General features: G+C 32.1%; 1 protein-coding gene and 1 pseudogene across 1 annotated transcript; one reads left to right on the top strand and one right to left on the bottom strand.

Moving 5' to 3' along the window:
• Position 1: 1 nt before the first annotated feature.
• LOC130813486 (pumilio homolog 2-like) lies at positions 2-9771 on the top strand. The gene is made up of 11 exons (XM_057679321.1): positions 2-562; positions 1583-1609; positions 1733-1786; positions 1902-3160; positions 3234-3375; positions 3500-3607; positions 4711-4923; positions 5019-5129; positions 6127-6321; positions 8364-8538; positions 9149-9771. The coding sequence occupies exons 1-11, from the start codon at positions 2-4 to the stop codon at positions 9172-9174; spliced, it is 2871 nt and encodes a 956-aa protein (XP_057535304.1). The 3' UTR covers positions 9175-9771.
• Positions 9772-19794: 10023 nt separating this feature from the next.
• On the bottom strand, positions 19795-22214 carry LOC130813484 (uncharacterized; annotated as a pseudogene).
• Between the last annotated feature and the right edge of the window lie 5119 nt (positions 22215-27333).

The following is a 27333-nucleotide window of genomic DNA, read 5'->3' as shown; positions in this document are numbered from 1 at the left end:
AATGACTAAAATGGGATTGTGGCCGATAAGTTGCGGGATTAATGAGGGTTCATTCAGGAATGAATTAGAAATGGTGCCCCTTGAATGGAGGCGGCAGCAAGAGCCACCCAGTGACATTGAGAGTGAGCTTAATAATTATAGAATTGGCTCAGACCCTCCGACTATCGATGGATCGTTGAGTGCAGTTGATGGGGTTTTAGGGAACCCTAATGCTTTTACTGAATTTGCAAGCAATAACAATAATCACCATACTGCAATGTCTGAGCAAGAGCTTAGGTCTGATCCTGGTGATTTGTCATATTATCATTCGGACATTAGCTTAAATCGTAGGTCTGTACAAGGGTGGCACGGTACGAACTCGGTGTTAGGGGGAATTGGGGATAATAGAAGAGTGAGTGAGGTTGAGAATGGATCTGGTAGGTGGTTTAGTTCGAATAAAGAAGTGTCGGAGGCTGAGCCAGAGAAGGTCCAGGGATCAGTTGATTGGGTTAAGGATGGATTACCTGGGCTGCAGGGTTTTAGGCTTGCTGATTTGCGGAACGATCTTGCTGGAACTTTTCAGGTCTTAACATGGTGCTGTTTGTGTTGTGTTTGATTCTTGTTTATTGCATATTTTTTTAAGTATTTTGTACTGAATTTGTTGAATTTCTCGTAGTTGTTGACTAGTTAAAATGACTTTTCATGATTAGGTTAATTTTCTACATTCTTGTGTTTTTTCGGTGTATACTTTAAAGCTTGTTTGAACGCTTTATGTACATTCCGACCATTGTAGTTGTCTCCTTTGGTCTCGTACATTTTTGGGCCCCATAACAAAAGATAAAGAGAGTTTCTAAAAACTTAAGGCATAATGAATAATATAATATACTTTTTGATTTTTATTGTTGATGTTTAAACTAATTTATAAAAAAAGCACTAATAACTCATACTCCCTCCTATGCATTGAATCAGGGACATATCTTTTTTTCTTATTTTTTTTTATCCTTTTATCTTTACTACAACACATGGGGTGTTTGATTCTTAGCTTGTTGCTTAGCTTTTTGGTTTGCTTTTGGCTTTTAACTTGTTGGTTGGTCAAACAGCTAAAAAAATGTTGGGTAAACGGCTTTTAAAACAGTTGAAAAGCTAGCTTTTAAGCCAAAAATGAAAAACTGCTCCAACTATCTTTTTTAGTTGGCTTTTGGCTTGTTGGCCAATTTTTTCTCTAATAAACAGCCAAGAACCAATACTCAAATTTACCAAACATCTTTCCAAACAGCTAGCTTTTTCAGCTAGCTTAAATGCCAATAAAAACAACCAACATTTGATTAAACAAGCCAACTAAAAAAAGCCAACAGCCAATTGCCAAACACACTCATAAATACCAATGTCGTTTTCCACTCACTTTTAAGTGGTTCCGCACCCCTCTTAGTTTTTGGTGCAAAAGGGAAATGTCTCTAAATCATTGAATAGGAGGAAGTATTATTTAGCAAAAGATGCAAGTTAAATCTAAATGTAATTCAATTTAATATAGTTACATATATAAAAATAAGTTTTTTGGGCCCCAACACATGTGGATTCACTCTGGTTTGATTGTGAACTGTAGGTGAGAAATGAGAGTTGCACCATACTGGTTTTCTTTGTTAATGAACAAAGTGGCCCTCCAACTATAATTTACTTGAATTGGTGCATTAGTTTAGTATTGAAAGTGGAGAATCAGTCTTTTTTAATTTACAGTTTTAGTTTTCTTTTATAGATAATTGAATATGTTCATGATCTTTGGCTCACTCTTAATGTTGAACTTATCTGTGTGCTTCCGAAGCAAACTCATATCTCTTATAGCTTTGAGAATTTCCTTCGTTTCTTCTTTTTCTTAATAGAAATTCTTGTTATCAATTCACGCTTTTGTTAATTTATTATGACAGAGTGACGTAGGTCGTTCTGGTCCTCCCCCAAGACATACCTCTTGTCTTGCGAGCCACAGCGCTTTTGATGAAAACGCAGATAAAATAGGTCCATCTGAAGCAATAATGTCTTTATATATACAGCGTTCTTTGGCCTCTCAGAATGTTGCCTCACCTGCTTCCTTTACGCATGCTTCTGTATTGGGTGCATCATTGTCAAGAAGCACCCCATCAGAAATGAACGACTCTTCTGATCTGGTAGCTGCTATGTCTGACATGAATCTCCAGACCAACTTTAATGTTGACTATGAAAATCATTTTCCATCTCAGATTGAACAACAAAATTCCACTGTTGTTAACTTTGCCTTAAATATGCCAAGTGGCCATGATTTTGTTAAGCAATATCCATGTATGATGAAATCAGAATCAAGTTATTTTCTTAAGCCTAGAAGAAATATGGGTGGCTCGGATCTGAGGAGCCCCCAGGTTGAGTGTCCGAAATCTGGTTTTAGCCATGGTGTTCCGTATTCTAATGGAATGTCTCCATCATCTATTAATGGATCCAGTTTATTCTTTAATGATGCTCATGTTGAAGGAAGCAGCTCATCGTCTGATGGATTTTCTCTGAATTCATTTTCCCAGAATTCACCTGCGCCATATATGATGGGAAGCCAGCTTGAATACTTCAATTTGTCTCCGCAGCAGGAAAATGTTGCTGCTGCTTCAGCTATGGGTCTCCATGGGCTCGATTCAAGAGTTTCGGCTAGTTCTTTGCCTTTTGGAAATAATTATACAGCTTCTCCCATATCTGGCCGGTTAGGAAATCAAATGTCGGGAGATGCTTTACAGCCTACTCATGCAGACGCAATGGATCTACGACATCTTAGACGAAATGCTACACATGTCACTGGTTTGATAGACTCCATTCCTGAGTATAATTATATGGAGCTATTTCAAAAGACGCACCCTGGATATGGGATCTCCCCAAAAAAATCACGATCTAGTGCTTTTTTGAGTAACGAATTACGCTGTTCTAATCAGGGTTGCTATTGCTATCATGCATATGGGGTTGGCAATGGCATGGAATATGCTAGAAGTCCATTGACAAGTCATATAACTCCAAATTCCCATGCTGGACTACGTTATCCAATAAGGCACAACGAGCTTGGTACACGTTATTCATTGAAAAGTTTTGGATCATCTTTGTTGGAGGAGTTTAAGATCAATAAGAAAAACTTTTCTGAACTTTCAGAAATTGCTGGCTATATTGTTGATTTCAGGTATGTGACTGATTGTCTTCTTCTGGTTTCTAGTCTCTGAATCAGATTTCTAACAATTGTCTTATGCTAACAGTTCCGATCAATTTGGGAGCCGTTTCATTCAGCAAAAACTCGAAACTGCTTCAACCGAAGAGAAAATTATGGTTTATGCAGAAATTGTGCCTCATGCTCTTGAGCTAATGAATAATGTGTTTGGGAATTATGTGATTCAGAAGGTAATGACAGCTATTTTAATGCCATATTTGTTTTATGAAACTTGTAAAGTGATTATTAATGATATATATAAGTAAGCACTATTTAGCTGTATCAATATATATAATTTGTTGTTACTTTGATCAGATTTTGGAGCATGGAATGGATACTCAAAGAAGAGAACTTGCTAGCATGCTTTATGGTCGTGTGTTGGCCCTTAGCCAGACAACATATGGTTGCCGTGTTATCCAGAAGGTATACTTGACTTTCTGCCATGATCTCTATATTCGTCTTTACTGATTATGTCCCTTCCAATGTCACACGATTAGCGATTCGATTTGATTCGTTGTACGGATTCGGATTCGCGATTCGCTAGTTGACATATATGTTGTTTATTCGCTTAGGTTGTTTGGTTTGATTTTTAGGTAGATGCTTCGTGCATTTTATTATTGTTCTATATTTGATTTATTTCAATATGAATTTTATTAAAATCAAAATTTTATAATTTTTAACTAAACACAATTTAAGATATTTACGATTGAATATGTATAATAATAATAATAATAGGAAGTTAATAATAAATATAAGGGGAATATTACATCTTGTCAACTACAGTTTTAATATAATATTCTCTCCTATTCATCCTAATTATCCCATTTGACTTTTCACATTTTTTCTTTTAATATCTTAAATTATTCTTAATTAAAAATTATAAAAAGTTGATATTAATAATCTTTGTATTGAGACGAATCAAACAAGATCCTATATGACTATGTTTTAACTTATAGATTAAGAGTAAAATACAAATTAAAAGTGATAAGTGAATAGTGCTAAAAATCAAATGAGACATTTAGGCCGAATAGGAGGTAGTATAAGAATATTTAAAGTACCTTCACTCTTTTTACACAGCACATATTCAAAGTACTTTCACTCTTTTTACACGGCACGTAATAAGAGTTTTACTCTTTTTCTTCAATTTTTTTTCATCTTTCTATAAGATTTTGATGCAAAGCCCACTACACGTAAGATCAATGAATTATGAACTAGGTGATGCAAAGCCCACAACAAGTGGCAGATGTCTCGGTGCATCTCCATGTGTTTTGCGTCTTGTGCGCCTCGATGTGATTTACGACCTTGTGCACGTCCCGTGTGCCTCCTCGTCGGGTTGGGTGATTATCCTAATATTGTATGTTTGAAAAAGAAATAAAACTTTAAACCCTAATTCACTTAAATATAAAGTTCGAGAAGCTGTTGCTTTCCAAAGTTTCTCTTTTTCTTGTTCCACTCCCTGTGCAGAATTTTCAACAATGGTGAAGGACTACAATGATTTTTTGTTTTCCAATGTTTTGGGTGGACAGGCTATTGAAATAGCTGATTTGGATCAGAAGATTAAAATAATTCAGGAGCTTGATGGTTATATAATGCAATGTGTGCATGATCAAAATGGGAACCATGTTATCCAGAAATGTATTAGATGTGTTCCAGAAAAGCATATTCAGTTTATAGTTGAATCATTTTTTGATCAAGTTGCTCTTCTTTCAACCCATCCATACGGGTGTCGAGTGATTCAGGTTAATTTGCTGGCTGCTCTATTTATTGTACATGCTAGATTTAGTGTTTTTAATAACTTCAATATTAAATATATATATTTTTTTTATCATGATAGAGGGTTCTTGTGCACTGTAAAGATCCACGGACGCAACGCAAAGTTATGGAAGAGATTCTGGTTTCAGTTAGCATGTTGGCACAAGATCTATATGGAAATTATGTGGTTCAGGTATGTTGTTATCATTAATCTTATTTGTATTTGGAGTATTTAATTATTACCAGTTTCAAATTCATTAACTCTAAATAGTTATAATCATGGGTCCAGGACCCTGTTAGATCCACCCCGAACGCGCCTTTTTTTTTAGGGTATGGGTCTTATTTTTCGAGATCCATTAAATCGGGGTCGGATCTGAATCCAAAAGATAATTAACGGGTCTGGGTTATTATTATTAAATAGTCTGCCCCTTTTCATTTCATATACTTCATATACTTAAAAGTAGCATCCAATTATATTATACAAACAAGCAGAAAGTAACATCAGGAAAGGTCAGTTCATCAATAGGAAAGATAAAGTATTTTGATTTTTGATACACTACTTGGACATAAGTCAAATAAAGTGATACAAAGTAATATCTCAACATGTTTCAAAAAAAAAAAAAAAAGAACATCAACCAGAATTGAACCAGATCTTGAAATTTTTTATGGCATGCATATTCAGTGAAGCATACTTTTATAATGTAATAACTCAAATGTCAGATTTAAGAATTCGTCCTTACACTTTTTTCCTTAAAGAAAGTTTCGCAATAAGCTCAGATATATTCAAATTTGACAAGTTAAAGAGATTCTTTTTTTAAACCCTTTAAAGACCCTAGATGCACCTGGTGAATGTTAAAAAAAATTTCGTCCTTGGTGCGTCTTACGCCTAGACGCATTTTTATATAGCCAAGGGTTTACTTATATAATAACTCAAAAAAATGGATTAGTTTAAAGTCAAAAATTTAGGTCTTATCAAGATATGGTCCCGAAGTTATAAGGTCTTAATTCTAAAGTAAATGGAAGAAATGTATAGATAAGATGAACAAAGAGAATTAGCCTGGGATGATATTAGTAGTGAATGTTACAAAATCAAAGAGAAGACCCAAAGTGAAAAGCTTCGTAAAATTATATAGACCTTGAATGTATAACTTCTCTAATATGGTGAATGTCATCTAACCTCTTTTGAGCAGCATGTAATAGAACATGGAAAGCCACATGAACGGTCAGCAGTTATCAAGGAATTGGCCAGAGAGATAGTTGAAATGAGTCAGCAGAAGTACGCATCCAATGTTGTTGAGAAATGTCTCTATTATGGCAATGCAGAAGAACGGGAAATTCTGGTAAATGAGATGCTTGTCTACACCGAAGATTATGATCCTCTTCAGGTTTGTTAAATCTGTTATATCATTCAATTTGTTTTATGTAGTGCTACCTTAAACCATTTCGTTGAGCACCAGATATGTTAGAATTTTCCTTGGGCTATATTTTTTTTAGTGGGGGGATAGAAATATACTCTCTCCTCTTCATTATAAGTGTTTCATTTACTTTATGAACTTTATCTTATGCGCTTATTTAATCCTTAATATATGTAATTATGCATAATTAAAAATTATAAAAAGTTGATATTAATAAACTTTACATTAAAACGAATCAAATAAGATCCCACATGACTATGTTTTAACTTATAAATCAATAATAAAATAACAGTTAAAAAGTGATATAAAAATAGTGTCTCAAAAAGTAAACAGAAAATCTAAGATGAATAGGAGGGAGTAGGGATGGGCATGGGTCTTGGACCCTTCTGGACCCGACCCGACCCTAATTTTAAGGGTCTGTGTCCACCTATTTTTGAACCCTATGTATCCGGGTCGGATTTGAGTCCATAACCTTAGGGTCTGGGTCTACACGTTTGAGACCCAGATCCGACCCATGAATCCATTTACATCTTTTTAAAAAAATTATATATTAGCTATCATGTGTATTGAATTATTTGATTTGAAATTTTGTCATTTCTAAACAATACGTAATTTTGAACTTTGTTGGTTCATGTAATTTAAAATGTGGTTGTTGTATCTATGCTCAAAAATTTAAAGACTTTATAAATATTTCGCTATAAGAACTTGAATGTTGGAAAACTTCATACATTTATTCTTTCAATTAGTATAAAGTATTAGAAGATTCTCGTTAATCGAAACGTTTAATTAATTCCATGCGAATGGTCGAAATTGTACTTCATAATATAATTTTAAAAAATTTTAAGGAAAATAAAATAAAATTGTTTTGGACCCAGATCCAGACCCTAAACCCGTCAGACCCTAAGGATCTGAGTCTGGGTTTAAAATTTTCAGACCCTACGGATTTGGGTCCGGATCTGGGTCCAATAAAAAATTTAGGGTCTGAATCTGGATCTAGTTGGACCCAACCCAGATCCGACCCACACTCATCCCTAGAAGGGAGTATAATGTAATAAAGGAAACCTTGTAATTTATAAGTAAATAAATTTCAAAGGAAAATATAGTGTAGGTACTATATAATTTGGCAGAAACTCTATGTAAATCTAACAAGAAAGTTTGACTCAAAATACAAAAATTAACTAGAAGAATAGTGAGTCTAAACTAAAAATGTGAACATGAAAATTAAATTTTAAAAAATTAGGAAAACCAGTCAAATAGTTAGGCTTGTCTGTTTGAGTTATTGTGATGTTTAACCCGCTTTTAATCGGTTTTTTTGGTTTAAAATTTTTGGTTATGTATAGATCAGTTAATTTTTGGTTGAGATTTGGTCAATTTTGGGTCGGATATTTGATCTCTATATTCTTCTTCACTCCTCTATCGGATGGCATGTTAACTAAAGGGAAAGGAAAACAAGAGAAGGGAAAGGAAGGAAAGCTATTGATAATGATAAAAAAAAAAAAAGCCTACCTTGTTTAAGAGGGAAAGGAAGAGGAAGAGAAAATCTTATTTCTTTCTATCGTTTCACTTCTAAGGAGATTTGATCATTAATAAATTCAAGGGAACTAATTGCTTCAAATTACATTCCCTCCAAATTTTTAGCATAAAAAAGGAAATTGTATCCCTCCACATTCGTTCCTTTTCTTTTCTTCCAATACCTTCAATCCAAACAAAGTGTAAGAGTGCAATTAGACTATTAACGTCTGTTTCAGGCTCTATAACTAAATTGTTTTGCTATAAGGCGTAGTGAACATCTGGGCTTATCATGTTTGATTTGTTCTTAGTCTAAAGAAACTAGTCATTACATGCATTGTTCCTCACTTTTGAATCTTTGTTTATTGTGCATGTACACAATTATTTTGTTTGCAAATTGATTGCATTTTCTTATATAAAAGAAGGATACATTTTCCTCAACATGAACTTTGCCACAATGTTGCTATAAGTTTTGTTATTATTGTCTTTCCTTGCTATTTTAGGTGATGATGAAGGACCAATTCGCAAATTATGTTGTACAGAAGGCGTTAGATGTTTGCAGTGATCAGCAGATGAAGTGCATCGTGTCACGATGTGTTGCTTCTTTGAATGTGTTGAAGAAATACACTTATGGGAAACATATTGTTTCAAGAGTTGAAAAGCTTATTGCTACAGGAGGTACAAATTATAGTCTCCGTTTACGTTTTTGGATTCTACGCAGAATTTGCATCCATTGCTTTACCTGTTTGATTATTTTATTTATTATCACTTTTTTCTATTTTTTTACTCAATCAACCTTTTCTATTATTATTATTTTTATTTTTGACTTTTTATTAGTTTAACGAGTAATGCTTTATGCTATATTTAGGTTTTTGAAAAATTTACGTTTAAATAAATAATTACAAAAAATGTTAAATAGGCATAATATAGGGTTAGGCCTGTTGTGGTTCGGCATATTTTCCCAAATGCTGCAGGCTTGCCTATCATGATTTACGATAATTTGTAATATTGACAAATCACCCTTATGGGGATGAATTTGATATGTTAAGATTTTTAGGATTTTAATTTATCTTTTTTTATTTTATTTACTTTATTAGTATTTGTTTTGTCTATTTTATAGTGATTACAAATCACAGTAATTGATTACGAATTTTTAGTTTATCTCCATTGAGACCGAGTATTACCAAGTCTAGTACAAGTTGATAGCAAAATGCACAAGCTCTAAAATTCGTGTGCTTTCTTCATTCTTACGATCTCAAACTGACAAGTGCTTTCCTTTTGTTTGCAGAAAGGAGAATTGTTGGGCAGAATTGAGAGCGTGCATAGGTGGTATAGGAAAAATCAAAGTTTGTACAGCTAATGGAAGCCATTACACTTATTCTTTGTCTACTTAAGATCTATAGGTAACGGGACTAGGTTAGGGAACCTACGAATAAAAGTTCTGTTTTGCATTTTAGGAAATTCGTACATTTTTAGTATTTAGGGCTATACATTTGAATCAACAAAGCTGTGCTGATATTTCACCGTAAGGGCTGGCCAAAGTGATGTTCTAAACCCTTGGAGATCTAATACCCCTCTCATTCTTCAAGATAAGCGAACAATCTGTTTCATTATTCAGCTTTTACTTCTACATTTCTTCATCAATTTGTCTTCGTCATCTGTATTTATAATCTTCAAATCTATATAGGAGTTCACTCTCAATCTCTTCAACATTTCTTTCTGATCTCCCATTGATTTGTTCTTCATGGCTTCTGCATTTCGACGATGGTAATGAAGATCCTGTTGTTGTCAAGAAGATTGTTAAGTGCAAGTTACTATTTTTTTTATAATTTCCTTTTTTTTTGTTGATGGCTTCAGCTTTTTTTTTCTTTGTTGTTGATTGTTACGTGAATTTGTTTTTTATTGGGATGGTATGCTATCTATTTGTGTCTGAAATTTAAATTGTTATTATTTTTTTATTGTGTTTAAATTTTGAAAATTAAATGTTAAAATTGAATTACAATTTACAAGGTTATAGTTGCTTACTGTATTCATTTTTGTTATCTAAAAAGAATTTTCACTTAGATATAATCCTTTGTCTTTTATTTAGAATAGTGACTAGTTCAAGTTTAAGTTTGATATAAAGTATTTTAGTTTATCAAATACTTTTATGCAAAACAGAGTAGTTTTGATTGATCAGATTAGCTCATACCTTAAAAATTAACTATTTGAGTTATGATAATAAATAATTTTAAGCAGTAACTAATCACTTTAACAATATAAAACCTTAAAATTAAGGCAATAGTAATTATTTAAGGCCATTGTATAAAACCTTAAAATTAATATTTATTAGAAGTAGGTGATTACTTTTACAATCTGAGTCATCACAGGTTATTAAGGCTATAAGTAATCATTATAAGGTTTTTAAATACAACCTTAAAATGAGTGCTTATAAACAATAGCTAATCATTTTAACAATATTAGTCATTATTTTAAGGTTATGAGTTAAGATCATCACATACAAATTTAAAATGAATACCTTATAAGCAGTATCTGAAGTCATCACTTTAAGGTTATAAATTATTTCACTAAAGCTATAAGTGATCCCTTTAAACTCATTACATATAAACTTATAAGTAGTAGGTAATCACTTTTGTTATGGGATCAAATAAATAAACCCGTAATTTATTTAGTCAAACCCTAACCACCCAACTCGGTCCAATAACTTCTTAAAATAACTACCTATTACTCACCATAATCTACCACTCACCCATCATCCCCATGATTCCCACATTTATTCACCATTTAACCTCCATTCTACCATGATAAATACATGTCGCGTACATCATTTGTACGGGATTAAGCTTTTATATTGCTATCGTTACATCACAATAAATATTCACCCTCCTACGTACAATCTATACTGAATCAAATATTCCTTCAATTGATCTGAACTCATCCTACAATCCGTTAATCTTGTATTCATTCATTATCATATATTCATTACTTTCTGTCTCCCGATCTGACTTGAGCGTCGGAAGGGTTTTCCGGGAAATCACCCCCCGGACAAGGCTAACGTTGTATTGCAGGATTTGAGGTCTCATCAACGGAAGGATCATAAACACTTTCAGCATATTGATAGTTGTATCCGATTACACCTATCTCCAGGTATTTTAAGTGTCTTTTGCACTTCCTCGTTTCATTACCGAAACAGTTTGGCGCCGTCTGTGGGGACTGAACGAAAAGTCATGGCTTCCAAAAGAAATCCAACACAAACCGCTACCGTGCATAGCACAGATACAGACACTTCAGCGGGTCACGCTAACAATCAAGCCGTGACTCGCCGTGATCTGGACATGCTAGCACGAAACCTCACTGCCGCCTTTTCCGAACAACTCCGCAGATACCCAATTTTATGGCGTATAACTATCTCATCATTTTTTCTTTAGTGGGTATAAGTCAGGAACTGTAATGGAGTAATGTTTGGGAGTATTTGCTATATCTTTTGCTGGTTGGATCTATAAAAAAAAAACGTCCAAATTAATATTTGGATCGTCCTTTGAAATCTTCTTGCATCACAAGCTAATGAAGTGAAATAACCGTCTTGGGGTATTATTACATTTTTAATATACATTAAAACTTTATTAAAGTTCAGCTATTATTCTTTATATTCATAGTAACATTATTAGGGCTGAAAGTTATTAGATTTTTCATTGCAAGATCAGGATTCATATTCAACTCAATCAATTGAGTTAACAATCCAATAGAGAAGAAGCTTAATCCAACTTCTTTTATACTGAGAATTGGATGCAATTATTAATTCCTATCAGTAATTAATTCCCATTAACATGTACTTTCCAATCATGATTATATTTTGTATATCACCAAATTCATTCGGCTATCACCACTCAACAAACCAAATCATCAGATTTCCTTTCAGCTTACGGACCCGGTCCGGTCTTGCCTAAACCCGGTCGGGTCCTGCGATTTCTGCTTTCTGGAAACTCTCAACATACGGACCCGGTCCGGTCTTCCAGAAATCTGGTCCTGCTTTAATAACCGTTTTTCCGCACGGTTTTTATTTTATGATGAGGAATGTAACAAGCAAAAAAAGAAAACATTTTTTTTTTCTCTGTTTTTAGATACTATTAACTCTTCACTTTTGGGAGAAAAACTTGATCGAGAATATTTGGGCCAAATCATTTCAAGTGTTTGTCATTATTCAAGGATATAAAGTTGGATCTTATTGCTCTTATTTATCAATGTATACCGTTTCAATGTTGAGTTCAGTTTGATGCACCTTCTAAAGGGTTATTAGATCCGTATAACGTTTCCAAACCAACTTCAATCGACTAAAAATTTCAGTCCTAATGTTGAAGTTCGGTTTGATGCACATTCTAAAGGATTAGATGACCCATAGAACGTTTCCAAACTAGCTTAAACTAAGTGGTTTCGGTCTAAAGGACCATCATCTTATCTTTACTGTGCCGTATGTGAATATTTCCTTAATTTTTCTCGGCACCCATTATTTTTGGGGATTCGAAAATTATTTGTTAATGATGAAGATTTAATTTGAAGATCATTTTGCTATGAGGAAAAGAAGGTTCCCACTCGTGTGTGACCGTCTAATTATGTGATATATTATATCCAGCTCTTTAATTTCACCATTTTTTGTCAACTCCAGCTATGTGACCGTCTAATTAATAAGCTATATATCATAAGCGATTCGGATGCGATGAGTCATTCTGTACCATCGAATAGCCGGATTCTCTTGTCTAAGGTTATTATACAAGTTTTGTCTTTTGCCGTATCATCAATTTGTCCGAAATATTAAAAAATCGGACCCCCCCCCCCCCCCCCCCCCAAGGGCCTCCAATAATTTCGCAAAATTGTCTAAGTATTGAAAGTAGCCGAGTTATGCTACATCCGAATCATCGAAGACCCAGTTGAGTAATTGTCATGACGTATTATCATAAAGTCGGACCCAAATTTGGTTTGATGCACCTTCTAAAGGGTTATTAGATCCATAGAACGTTTCCAAACCAACTTCAACTGACCAAAAAATTCAGCCTCATTGTTGAAGTTCGGTTTGATGCACTATCTAAATGATTAGATGACCCGTAGAACGTTTCCGAACTAGCTTCAGCTACGTGATTTCAATCTGAAAAAATTACTCCAAATATTTCCCAATTCAATGTATTGGCTGAATCCGAATATGATCCGACGGTGGTTCAATCTGAGGTGACTCGATGCATGGAGAAAAATCATCATCCTCGCCTTCTAATGAAATGCTACATAAAGGATGCAAATCTTTGATTAGTATTGCCAAGTGAAGAATATAATATATTAATCTGATGATGATCATACAGTTACTCTTGCTTTTATTTATCAACACATATCGGGTGTTTTATATTTGTTATATTCATGGGTCAACATGAAAAGTGATGAAGTATGATATTGACTCATTGGAAGAATATTATATTATTTCTGCATGGGAATTCAATACTTCACCATTATTATTCTTAATATACTGGGTCTTACTTATATGTGGTTTTCAATGATGAGTGTATAAAGTCATCTGAGCTTTCGCCTACTTTGAAGTCATATTATTATTAATGTCCCAACATGTGGGCATTATTCGTCATATTATGGAATCATCTAAGCTTTCACCTAGTTTGAAAGTCAAATTATTATTGAAGTCCCAAAATGATTAATTTTGGGCGATATTTTCCAAGTATTTATCTTAATTATCAAACTTTCACCTAGTTTGAAAGCGAAATCATTGCGAGTGTCACCTAGCTTGGTAACTCGGACTCTTATTAAGCCCCAAAACGAGTGATTTTGGGTGTTATTTGTCAATGTATTCATAGCGAGTATCACCTAGCTTGATAACTCGATCACTTATTAAACGGACCTATGTCCGATCAGTATATTCATCAATGTTTTCGAAGGATTCACCTAGTTTGATTCCTTATCTAAGTCCCGGATGATTGACGGCTGGGCAATGCGGACCTACGTCCGATCCAAATATTCCTTAAATGCAGACTTATGTCTGATCCGAATATTCATCAATGCTTTCTAAGGATTCATCTAGTATGATTCCTTATCTAAGTCACAGGTGTTTGACTGCCAGGCCATATCATCATATCAAGCTCAAATGTCGAATCATCATGTCAGGCTCAAATGCCGAATCATCATATCAGGCTCTAAAAGTCGAATCATCAAAAGTGGCCCAAAGGCCAAATATTTATAATTCATGGGGCTTCCACTATCATGGGCCCATCGAGGCAAGAATTCGAAGTTTACCTTATTCGGACCTTATTGCATGGTTTCTTCCGAATATTTACTTGATCTGCATCACAGGTATGATTTTTTCCGCATAAAGACTGATACCCTCGCTACATTAAATTCCCTCATCTATCACGCTTCATGCGTGGGGCTAATGTTATGGGGTCAAATAAATAAACCCGTAATTTATTTAGTCAAACCCTAACCACCCAACTCGGTCCAATAACTTCTTAAAATAACTACCCATTACTCACCATAATCTACCACTCACCCATCATCCCCATGATTCCCACATTTATTCACCATTTAACCTCCATTCTACCATGATAAATACATGTCGCGTACATCATTTGCACGGGACTAAGCTTTTATATTGCTATCGTTACACCACAATAAATATTCACCCTCCTACGTACAATCTATACTGAATCAAATATTCCTTCAATTGATCTGAACTCATCCTACAATCCGTTAATCTTGTATTCATTCATTATCATATATTCATTACTTTCTGTCTCCCGATCTGACTTGAGCGTCGGAGGGGTTTTCCGGGAAATCACCCGCCGGACAAGGCTAACGTTGTATTGCAGGATTTGAGGTCTCATCAACGGAAGGATCATAAACACTTTCAGCATATTGATAGTTGTATCCGATTACACCTATCTCCAGGTATTTTAAGTGTCTTTTGCACTTCCTCGTTTCATTACCGAAACAACTTTAATAATATAAATCATTAATTAAAGATTATAAGTCATTATTATTTTTAAGGTTATAAGAAATCACTTTAAGCTCATTACATATAACCTTAAGGTTATAATTGAAATCCAAAAACAGGAAAATTATATCATGCAATACAACATTTCAATACTTACAATTCATCACAGGATAAAGTTAGCAAGTTCATCAAGCAAACTTTTAGGTTTAAAAATTTTCAGAAAAAGTGATCCACCACCTAAGACAATAAAAGCTCAAGAATCAAGAAAACTAAATAAATCAATTTACGGATTTAATAAAGACAACATCAATTAAGTTCTTGAATTTAATGTTTTTTCTAAATATAAAATTATTAATTTGAAACTAATAACTTCAATTTTCAACTTGTCCGATTTATTCTTTTAAATAATGGCATGAGTATTTTTTTCTCTTATTTTCTTTTCACTTTTAATTTGTTATCCTAATATAATATTAGAGTGCAATAATCCAAAATAAGTGAGAGATTTAGTGTTGAGAACACTCTACCAAATACTCACTAAATTTTCTTTATTTAGTTGTTATAAATTACTTGTTATATATATACATATATATATATATATATATATATATATATATATATATATATATATATATATATATATATATTTCATACCTCAGTAACGTTTAGAAGTTATAATAGTCCTTTTAATACAAAAATATCAATTGTGTAGTGCAAAATCCATATGTAGTGGATAAAATAGAATAGATAAAGTATTTGGAAGTGCTGAGAGTTGCTAAATTGTGTAGGAAAAAGAATACTAGCTAATACTATGTTTGGATAGCAACTCTGGAAAGAAAAGAAATGAAAGAAAGGAAAAGGAAGGAAAAGGGAAGGAAGAGAAATAAAAGGAAAGAAGCTTTTGTTTGCTTAGGAGGGAAGGGAAGGAAGAAACGAGAAGAGAAATTAGGTGATATAAGAGCTTTCCTTTCAAATCTTTTTAACTTTAGAAATATTAATACCTTAACAAAAAAGAAAACATTCATTCAATCGCTTTAAATCTCGTCCCTCCCATTTTCTTATTTAAACAAGGGATCCCTAATCCCTCCAAATTCCTTCCCTTTCTTCCCTTCATTTCATTCAATCTTAACACACTCTAAGAGTATCAGCAAGTCTTGCGAGCGACCGTCTCATATTGAAACCAATAGCCTAATTGGCCTAATTATATATTTTTACGATACTCAATCATTAATTGATCATTTTAAGCCATACTTGATACCTTTAATGTTAAAAATAATTTTTTATTAATTATAATTGATCATATAATTGATCACTTTATATATGACTTATCACTTTAAGATCTGAATTGATCACATAAAAATTGAAGAATTTAAAATAATTAATCCATTCAAGGTTATATATTTGTAAGTTATAACTGAAATTAATGTCAAAATTAATCACTTTAGGTTATAGAAATTAATCACTTTAATGTCAAAATTGATCACTTTTAGCTCAAAACTGAAATTTTTTATTGATTTCTTTTGAAAGTTATAACTGATTATTTAATTGATTACTTATATATAATTTATCACTTTAGGTCTGAATTGATCACTTTAATATTGATATTAAAGACTTTAAAATAATTGGTTCATTTACGGTTATAAATTTGTAAGTAGAAATTGATCACTTTAATATCAAAATTAATTACTTTTAGGTTAAAGTTGAATTTTTTTATTTTAATTGATCTATTTATAGTTTACTTTAAATTGAAACTAATACTTTTAAGGTTAAAATTAAGAAAAAATTACCCTGAATATTCCGACTTTTCACTAATTTTTCTACAATAAACTTAACTTTTGATTAACGTTGGATAATCTTAACTCTATAGCCACTTATGCAAGAATGTTATTGCTCAAATATTAACCAGTTTTTATTAACTCATGTAAAAAAAAATTAAAAATAATATTAAAAGTACAAATATTAAAAACTCAAAGTAAAATAAAAAAATAATATTAAAAGTACAAATATTAAAAACTCAAAGTAAAATAAAAAAATAATATTAAAAGTACAAATATTAAAAACTCAAAGTAAAATAAAAAAAAAAATGAAAAGTAAAACACCATTGTCGCTCACCTTTATCCCAGCGGCATCGCAACGCGATTCACCTTATACTGATGACCACAACACCACCACTGCACCCCACTCCTCTCCTCTAACTCACTCCCTTCGACTCTCCCATTCTTACAAAGCAATTCACATTAGTTGTAGATGTTAGAAATGTTTAATAATTCAAAGCGAATATTTTATAAGTCGTTAAACGTAATTAAGTGAGTATACAATGAAATGTTAATTTAGTGGACATTGAGTAATATTTATGTTTTACCAGAGACCAATAAACGTCAGTGAACCGTTATTTAATAATGGTACGAGCTTATTGTCGCTAAATCTATTAAGTCACATTGTATCAACGTGTGAGATCATTTTGTTTGTTTGGACCCACATTAGTCTAGGTTCATGTGATCAATCTAGTTGAACTATATATTATTCATAATTTCACTATTTAATATAATGGTTAAATTAAGTAAATAAATAAATATGTAACTTCCTAGCATTTTATGTCTTTTAACAAATGGACTTTAATGTTTTATAAGATTGTTCAAATACCCATTGAAGCTAATTATTAATTAGCTATTCTCCTAATTGAAACCGACCCTTAATGGGTATTTGTATAGCATTTAAGCGGGAAGGTGATAGGTGTTATGGCTTTCTTTTAAAAAGGCATTTTAGAGATTTATTTTAACTAATTTTTCCATTGAACGGAATTGTCACCGTATCAAGTAATATATTAAGAGCTAGCAAAGTATGCACACAAAATTAGTTTCAGAATTGTTCTTAAACATTGTACTAGTATATGAGGTCTCGCAAGACGTTGTGGGTGAACTACACTAGAGGAACTTTATTTGCGATTCTTGTCTCGGGTTATAATTTTTGCTATTGGATTCACGCTATGAAGGTATATTTTCTCATCACAATATTTACTTGTTTTTTTTTACGCTAATAATTAGGTTTTAAAAAGATTTTAGTTTTTCACTTGTTAAAAAATTAACAGTACTAGAACTCTACATTAGAATCACAGCTCAATAAAGCATTATATTGAAACCCATTAATTATTGATAAGTTAAAAGAAACATACTCTTCAACTCCTCCATAAATTGAAAACAATTGTTTTAATTGATCACCATAATGGAATGCTGATACATTTCGTACATTAAGTACCTTGACCACATGGATATTCAATAAAATATATTATTAAGAAACAAAATTATAGAAAAAAAATGTTTTATAAAAATATACTTACCAAATAAAGGATAAAAAGAGAATTTGGGAAAATTTTTAAAAAACCTCATTGTTGTATCTTAGCATATAATTATTTTTTTTCTACCCTAAAAAACCTAGAAATTCTCATCAATTAATGAAAAGAAACAGAATTTGGGAAAATTTTTCGGAAATCAAAATGATATTGTTACCAGAAAAGGGAAAAGAGGAGGGTTCATGGGTAGAAAATGAAGTTGGACAGACAGAGGCCGAGAAGGGGCTGACAGTGGCTGAGGGAAGGGGGAGGGGTAGGTTTGGATGTTTGGAGCTCTGGTCGCTGGCCGACTGTTATCTTTAATTTTTAATATTTTTAAAATTTTGTATTTATTTTTTTTTCTTTGTTTTGGCAAATGACCAGTAATACAGGTTACAAGTTACATTAGTTTACTACCAGTAAACACCTTTTAAAAGTTAGATTATTTATAATTAATTAAAAATAACGATTATTATAGAGAAATTAATAAAAAATTAAATTATTTTTAGTAATTTTTTCTAAAATTAATATGGTTTTGTCGGTCAGTATTTTTTTTGGGATAAGTTAGTCAAGCTATGAGGATAAAGTTAAAGTGATAACAGTGATATGTGAATAATTTTTTTTAAAAAAGAATATTATTTTTTTTTAAAAACCATGCGTAGCCTTTGCTACCTAAGGACACATAGTAAAACTCATCTATGAGGTTTGCTTACAAAGGTGGAAAAAGGTCCATTCAAATGTTTGTTGCAGCAGCAAGAAATGCCATGTTTAGAATTGTTACTAAAACTTTGGATAAACTTTCTTCTTTTAATCAATTTTGGTGTAATTTTAATTTGCTTATTTTGAAAAGTTTTGATAAACCCTTCTTAGAAAGTATACATATTAATAATGCAGCTCAAAATTAAGTAAATGTGCTTTGGGTTTTGTTTGGTCGATTGTTAAGGTTTTTGCCTTATAAGTTGTACCTTGTTTATAATAATTAATAAAATTTAGTTGCTATAAACATTAAAATATGAAAATGACTTTGAAAGTTATGAATCTAAATAGATTTATTATTTCCATAAATTCTTCCAAAATTTGACATAATTAACAGAAAAACATTATAGATTAAAATTAGAGAATCTGCTAAAGAAAATTAACATTTTTACATGGAATTGACGCTAAAATTTGAGTGAACTCACACAATTAAAGATAATATTCGAAATTAAGTTGGAGCTAGCCTAAGTGTTATTGATTTCATAACTAAACGGTGATTTTATGTATTTTGCATTCTAACAACATGATAAAAAAGATTCTATCAAACAATAAACCCTAAGTTAATATACTGAAGGATCTATTAAACAATTTATCCTAGATATGCGATCGTTCATATCAAGTCTAACATGCAATCAAATAGAGTACAAAGTAAATATTTATAAATCACTTTTAAATCTATAGATTTTACTCTAATCATAAAGGTGTTTAAAACCTAAAAAAGGCTTAGTAAAAATAGAATACACCAAGGATTTTATGTCGTTTTTATAAAAGATGTAATTTTCATATCCACAACAACGAAAAAGTACTCAACTCTAAAAAATTCTTGAGGTGATTGATTTGGTTCATCCTCCAAATCATTTTCATCAAAATGTTATTTACTAATTTTACGACGCTTTATTGAAAGGGTGAGTTCAACATCCATATCCAACGCAATACTTTTAGCAATATTTATGCAAGATATAAACCCTTCATCCCTAAACTTTATAAAATATGACAACATGTCGTTTATTTGTTCTATAGAGCTGTTAATACACATAGAGATAGATTGCAAGTTCGTACTTATCTTATTTATAGCAAACAATATTTCATACCAAATAACCATACTAAGCAAAATCGCATAACTTCCAAGTGCATCATTATACAAAGACTCAGCTTCACTCTATCTTTAACATCATTACCATAAGAATCATAAAGCATTGACAAAACTATTCTTATTTGGGGAGCTTGAAATCTAACTGCTTTACTACTTATAATTCTACTCTCCGAACGAGTATTAGATAAACATTTAAGAGTAAGTTCAGAAACATTATAGAGACATATTTTCCATCTTTTTATAAAATTAGAAAATAGTATATATAGGCGTTAAACAATTCCAAAGAATGAAATGGCTCATGAGCAAGAATGTGTCACGTCGTAAAGAGCAAGATTTAAACTATGACAAGCACAAGGCATATATAATGCTCTAGGGTTTATTTTCATGTAAACGCTTCTGTACACCTTGATGTTTTCCTTTCATATTAGAACCATTATCATAACTTTGACCTTTTATATCATCGACATCGAGGTTAAAAGATTTTAGTTCATTTTGTAATTCAACAAATAGTCCTAATCTTGAAGTATCGTTCACCTCCAAAAACTCTATAAAGTACTCTTGACTTTGTATTTTACTTATTGACATATTCACACATCGTATTATAAGACACATTTGTTCTTGATGAGAAATATCACGTGTGCAATCAAGAATAATGGAAAATATTTTGACTCTTTAATTGTACTTATTATAGTCCTTTTCACACTTTGAGCTAAAAGAGAAATCAATTCATTTTGAATTTTATGTCCAAGATAATAGATGTATTTCTCTATTTTTTATGCGTCTAACATGATCTTAAACAACTACATTGAATTCCACAATCATTTCAATTAATCATAAGAAATTACCATTACTATCTTGATAGAGTTTTTCATTGGATCCTCTAAAAGCCAAATTGAGAGTAGGAAGACATTTCACTGCTGAAAATATTCTTATTAAAACTTGCCTCCAACGATCTCTCTCTTTTTTAATTGCTTCTTGTAAGTTTTTATCACTTGTTTCATTTTTAGACAACCTAACTCTTAATTTATTCCAACTAATCATGTTATTCATATGCTTAATACTATTTTCATGTTGTTTAAGTCTTTCACTAATATGCTTCTAATCACGTAAACCATCATTTGCTAACAAATTTTTATTACTAGTAGATTTGAACAACTTGCGACAAAACAAAATACTTTATCACTAGCTTTAGAATAAATAAATTTTTTTTCTATCATTAATTTCACCCTTACTTAACTTTCTAGAAAAAGAATATGAAAACATGCATATTGCTATTATCAAGAGGAAATATAAGGTTTAATTTGATGGATCATAAAAGTTCAAAGGAAGTCCTTTTTCATCATAAATGATCAATATGATTATTACAATTGATTTGAACTACATCATCATCAACAACAATATTAGACAAATTTGGTGGATTAATTGGAACATTATTTGCCATATCATTTGGTATATTAATCGGATCATCATTAGGCACATAATTATAATCATTTGGTATATTAATAGGAGCATCATTAGTCACATTATTATGATCATTTAGTATATTAAACAAAGCATTATTAGGCACATTATTATGATTATTTGGTAAATTAGTCTCGTATGGGGTAGTGTTAGATTCATTTGGGCTATTAATTTTCATTATTGTCATTAACATTGTATAAATTTGTGAATAGCATCTTGGTGTGACTTAATAGACTCTGGATTACGCTTTTTCTTTTTCCTTTTTTTCATATCCAGATAAATGTTTTTTAGGCAACATGTAAAATTGAATTAAACACTCCTATTATAATTAAAAAAAATAAACAAAACAATAACACCTTGATGGTTGATGGATGATTTTGATAGATTGATGTATTAACTGGGAAAGCCCGACACATTCAGTTCCACTGGGAAAGCCTGGAGAACTATGAACCAGTAAAGCCCGGATAACTATAATTCATATTAAAGTTATTACGTCCCTTACAACACCGACCTTGGACTTTTCATTTTATCTTTTACGAAATCCATCGCTTTCTTGTAATTCTCTATGTTTGTTTATATCTTTTAATCACACCTGATGATTACTCACATTTCTTCATAAGACAGCTTGTGACTACTCATATTTCATCACTAAGCTTGTTTGTTCATATCTTTTAATTATGGCTCAAGAACAACATTCGCTTTCTTGAGTTCTTTATTAATATTTTGTTATTAAACATTGCTTCATACTTGATTATAAATTTTTTATAATCAAGTCTTTAGTATTCAAATGATTTCCTCACACATTCTATTTACCCAATACCCATTATCTCAGGTATTGATATTTCTTAATTCTTGGTTCGTAGTTTTATAATTTTGTGGATGTCACCCGGTGGTGGGAATTATAGACGGATTCACAGAGTCAGAATTCTCCAATTCCTACGGAATCCGATAGACAATTATATTACTGCTCGGATTGGAGATTTGCCAAACATGTTGCTAGGTCTACTCTGGATTATATAGATACATATAACGATATGGTACCTGCGATCAGAATGTATATTTACAGCCAAGTGTGCAGTCGTATGCGTTCATAAAGACCTTATCGTGATAATTCCCTATATGGAACAAATTCTACAAAGTATATTGCGGACTGCTAAGCCATTATGTACATTATCAATGGATGGACCAAAGATAGATGGACAACATCGACAAGAAATCGATATGGTGGAACGTTACTCTAGGCGAAGTTCTTGACGAGAGAGATCAAACCACGAGAGTTATAGTTACGGAAATTCTAGGACCCGATCATTCCTATTGGGTAGACATGGAAAACAGAATTACAACACGACAATTAGGTAACGACCAGGTTCGACTTCAATCACAAGAAATCTCTACACACAAGTCAAAACCAAGTTCAAGGAGAAGGCGAGATGAAAGACGATCCTATACGAATATAATTATTTAGGACAACAACATACACCAACGCTAATATTTTCAAAACGTCAGAACCTTGAGATGCGCTCAAAAACTTGTGCAAAAGTAGGACCATCCAATACTCAAAATAATCTTGCAGAAGAAGAAGTGGAGACTACCAACTGCACAAGCAGCGGAGGATCCGAATACACTCCTTTGGAGGCATCTACTGATGCTACGTCAGAAAATAGTTTAGCATATGAAAATATTAACTGACTTAAGAAACAATACCATAAGTAGGGTTTTATGTACTATTAGTTATGATTATTAATAAATAACAATAAATATTAAAGATAATCATATTCTTGAATAAGTATATGTAATTCTTTAACCAAAAAAATAAAGTAATAAATAAATAAATAAATAAATAAATATATAAAGTATATGTTTAACAATACATAAGTTGTATAAATTAGGAATATATGAATTTCTAAATGCAGGATGGGAAGGTGATTGGATAGAGAATAAAGTAACTTCATAAGATTTATAACAATCCTAATTGAATTGGGTTTTATCAAATTTGCAGAGTATGGCAGAAGATGGACAAGACAAGTAACAAGTTTTCAAAAGGTGAGTACGCAGGCAATCCTCAATGTGAATGAAAAACTTTTTTCCTTACTGGAAACACAGAAAAAGAGTAAGGAGGAAGACAACTACAAATGTTATAGTCAGCTTGCCATATATAAACCCCGATCGTATGATGGGGAGATTGATCCAATTAAATTTGAAAATTGGATTGCTTACATTGAAAAGTTATTAGATATCGTGGAATGCCCTGCACACCTCCGAGTTAAATATGCTTCTTTCTACTTTGAGGGGCTGGTAGAAATGTGGCAGAATACAATAAAAGATTTACCATCAACAGTTGAATTAACTAAGGAGGCATTTCTGAAACTCTTAAGAGAAAGATTTTATCCTCCATCACTGCAAAGTAAGTTAGAGCTAGAATTCCTTCAACTGAAGTAAGGAAACTAAAGCATAATTGAATATACTGCAAAATCTTGGATTGGAATAAGCAGTTAGGGAAGGTAATATGTTATACTTGTAAGCAGTTAGGGCATATGGCTAGGGATTGTAGAAATAAGCCACAGAGTAGTGGTGGGAGGCAAGACCCTCAAAATTAGATTGTGGGATATGTGACAAACCCCCAAATGAACTTGGGACAAAAGCGGGGAAGAATTGCTGGAAAGGTGTTTTCCAATTCTGGAGAGGAACTAGGAGATTTTGAAGAGTTAAAAAGTTCAGAATCTGCGGGTGAGCTTCTGACTGGAACTTTTAATATTTATTGTGTTCCTGCTTTTGTTTTAATTGACTCTGGTTCATCACACTTGTTCATCTCCATAACCTTTCAATCAAATATAAAACCTTTACCTAAACCAACTTCATTTCATTTATCAGTTTGCTTACCTAACTGTAGCACTATTTTGTGTGACCATATTCTAAGAAAATACCCAATTGAAATTGCAAATGAATATTTTGAAGTTCACACAATATTAGGAATGGATTGGTTAAGTAACCATTGAGCAGTAATTGAATGCTATTTGAGAATAACAAAATTTAGAACAAATTGGGAAAATGAAGTATTTGTTCATAATGCAAAGATGGGAGGGACTTTAATTGGTGTGCTTAATGAATTAAGGGGACAAAATGGTACAATGGTGGAATTGCAGAAGATACCTGTAGTAGTCAACTATCCTGATGCGTTTCCTGATGAATTATTCAATATACTCCCGACTCGAATAGTAATTTTTCATATAGATCTTACACCGGGAGCAACCCCAATCCAAAAGCTCCCTATCGCATGTCACTAGCTGAATTGGTCGAGCTCAAAACCCTGTTAGAAGATTTGCAGAAAAAAAGGCTTCATCAGACCAAGTGTATCTTCCGGGGAAGCACCTGTGCTCTTCGTCAAGAAGAAGGATGGGTATTTGAGATTGTGTATCAATTATCTTGAACTTAATAAAGTCACCGTGTGAAATCGATATTCGCTCCCACGTATTGATGACTTATTTGACCAACTCTAGGGAGCACGTGTTTTCTCTAAGATAGACTTAAGGTCCGGGTATCATCAGATGCGAATAGCAGAGGTAGACATCCCAAAAACTGCATTCCGAACGAGGTATGACAACTTTGAGTTTATGGTATGCCGTTTGGATTGACCAATGCACCCGCAGCTTTTATCGATTTAGTGCAGAGATATTTTAAATCATACCTCGACCAATTTATTGTAGTCTTTATTGATGATATCTTGATTTATAGTAAAGATGAAGTGGAGCATGCTAAACATTTAAAGATGGTGTTGGAAATTTTGCGCAAAAATAAGTTATATGCAAAATTAAGTAAGTGTGAATTCTAGTTGGGGGAAGCGAAATTCTTGGGGGATATTATTTCGGAAAAGGGTGTAAGAGTTGACCCTGAAAAGATTAAGGCTATTCAAGAATGGCCAATTCCAACCAATGTGACCGAAATGCAAAGTTTTTTGGGATTGGCTGGATATTACTAGAAATTTGTTGATAATTACTCAAGAATAGCTGTACCACTCACCGCACTGACAAAGAATGGTCAAAAACTTCAATGCAGTGATAAGTGCGATCGAGCATTCAAGAAGATTAAGAAAAGACCAACTCAAGCACCAGTTTTAGCCTTATTGTCAGGCTCAGAAGGATTTTAAATATACAATGATGCATTGCAGGAAGGAATGTGATGTGTATTAATGCAAAATGGAAGGGTTATAGCTTACGCATTGCGTCAATTAAGGTCACATGAGAAAAATTATTTTGTGCACCACTTGGAATTAGCAGAAGTAGTGTTTGCATTAAAGATTTGGCGACACTATGTATATGGTATATCATACAAGATTTTCAATCTCTTGTTTCTAGCAGTGTATCTTGAGGCACTTTAAGATGAACTTATCAAAAATGCTATTATTTTTTATTTCAGTTAAATGAATCTGTGTCATAATGTATCTTTAGACTGTTTATTTGAATAAAAAATGAACAACGAATGATGAACAATGAACAAGTAACAAATAACAAGGATCAATGATCAATGAACAATGAACGATGAACGATGAACAATAAAAAAGGATCAATAATCAATGAACAATGATCAATGAAAAATGAATGATAAACAATGAACAATGAATGATGAATAATAAACAATGAACAATGAACAATGAATGATGAAGAATGAACAAGGTTCATTGATCAATGAACAATAAATGATGAACAATGAACAAGGATCAATGATCAATAAACAACGAACGATGAACAATGAACAATGAACAAGGATTAATGAACAATGAACGATGAACAATGAACATGGATCAATAATCAATGATCAATGAGCGATGAATAATGAACAAAGAACAATGTACAATGAATGATAAACAATGAACAAGGATCAATAATCAATGAACAATGAATGATGAACAATAAACTAGGATCAATGATCAATGATCAATGAACAATGAACGAATGATCAATGAACAATGAACGATTAACAATGAACAATGAACAATGAACAATGAACAACGAACAACGAACAACGAACGATGAACAATGAACAATGAACAAGGATCCAAATGAACAATGAACAATGAATGATGAACAATGAACAAGGATCAATGATAAATGAACAATGAACATGTGGGATTATTCATAGCGGATGGGTGAAAGGTTGGATTATTAATATCAATTTTTCCTTATTAAACTTTTATAAGCAAATCGTGCAAAGTTGAAAATTTTAAAATTATTTTTCCTCTAATAAAAGGCCTATTGTATAAATATTAAATATGCAACACTTCATTTATGTTCCTTATTTTGATAGTCAAGGATTTATTATTCTTTGGTTTCAAATTATAAAAGACTATATTAACATGACTTATGAAATTATATACCCTTCTTATTTATGTGAAGTTAACTTCCAAATTCAAACACCTGGGAGAGTTATGAGAGAGCTGCTTATTAAGTAAGATGATTTTGGTAGGGATGGATTGCCATGTGAGTAATTTTTTGTGGGTTGGTGGCTTGTTTAGCTGGTGCACTGAGTTTGGGATCACACCAAGACTAAGCTTTTGTATATTCCTTTTTTTGTTTGGTATATATTCATATATATATATATATATATATATATATATATATATATATATATATATATATATATATATATATATATATATATATATATATATATATATATATATATATCTATTTGACAAAAAAAAAAAGTTAACTTCCAAACGCTACTTAGATACGAGTCACTAGATAATAATATTGGAGCAATGAAATATTATTATAAGTGGGTCCAAAGTAGTAATTGAAATTCCCCGAACACTTGGAACTGTTTAAAAAGTATTCCACAAGGTAGAAAAATCTGACATGT

The sequence above is a fragment of the Amaranthus tricolor genome, chromosome 5, assembly GCF_026212465.1.
Source record: "Amaranthus tricolor cultivar Red isolate AtriRed21 chromosome 5, ASM2621246v1, whole genome shotgun sequence".
Lineage (NCBI taxonomy): Eukaryota > Viridiplantae > Streptophyta > Magnoliopsida > Caryophyllales > Amaranthaceae > Amaranthus > Amaranthus tricolor.
This window is presented reverse-complemented; position numbering and strand designations above follow the sequence as displayed.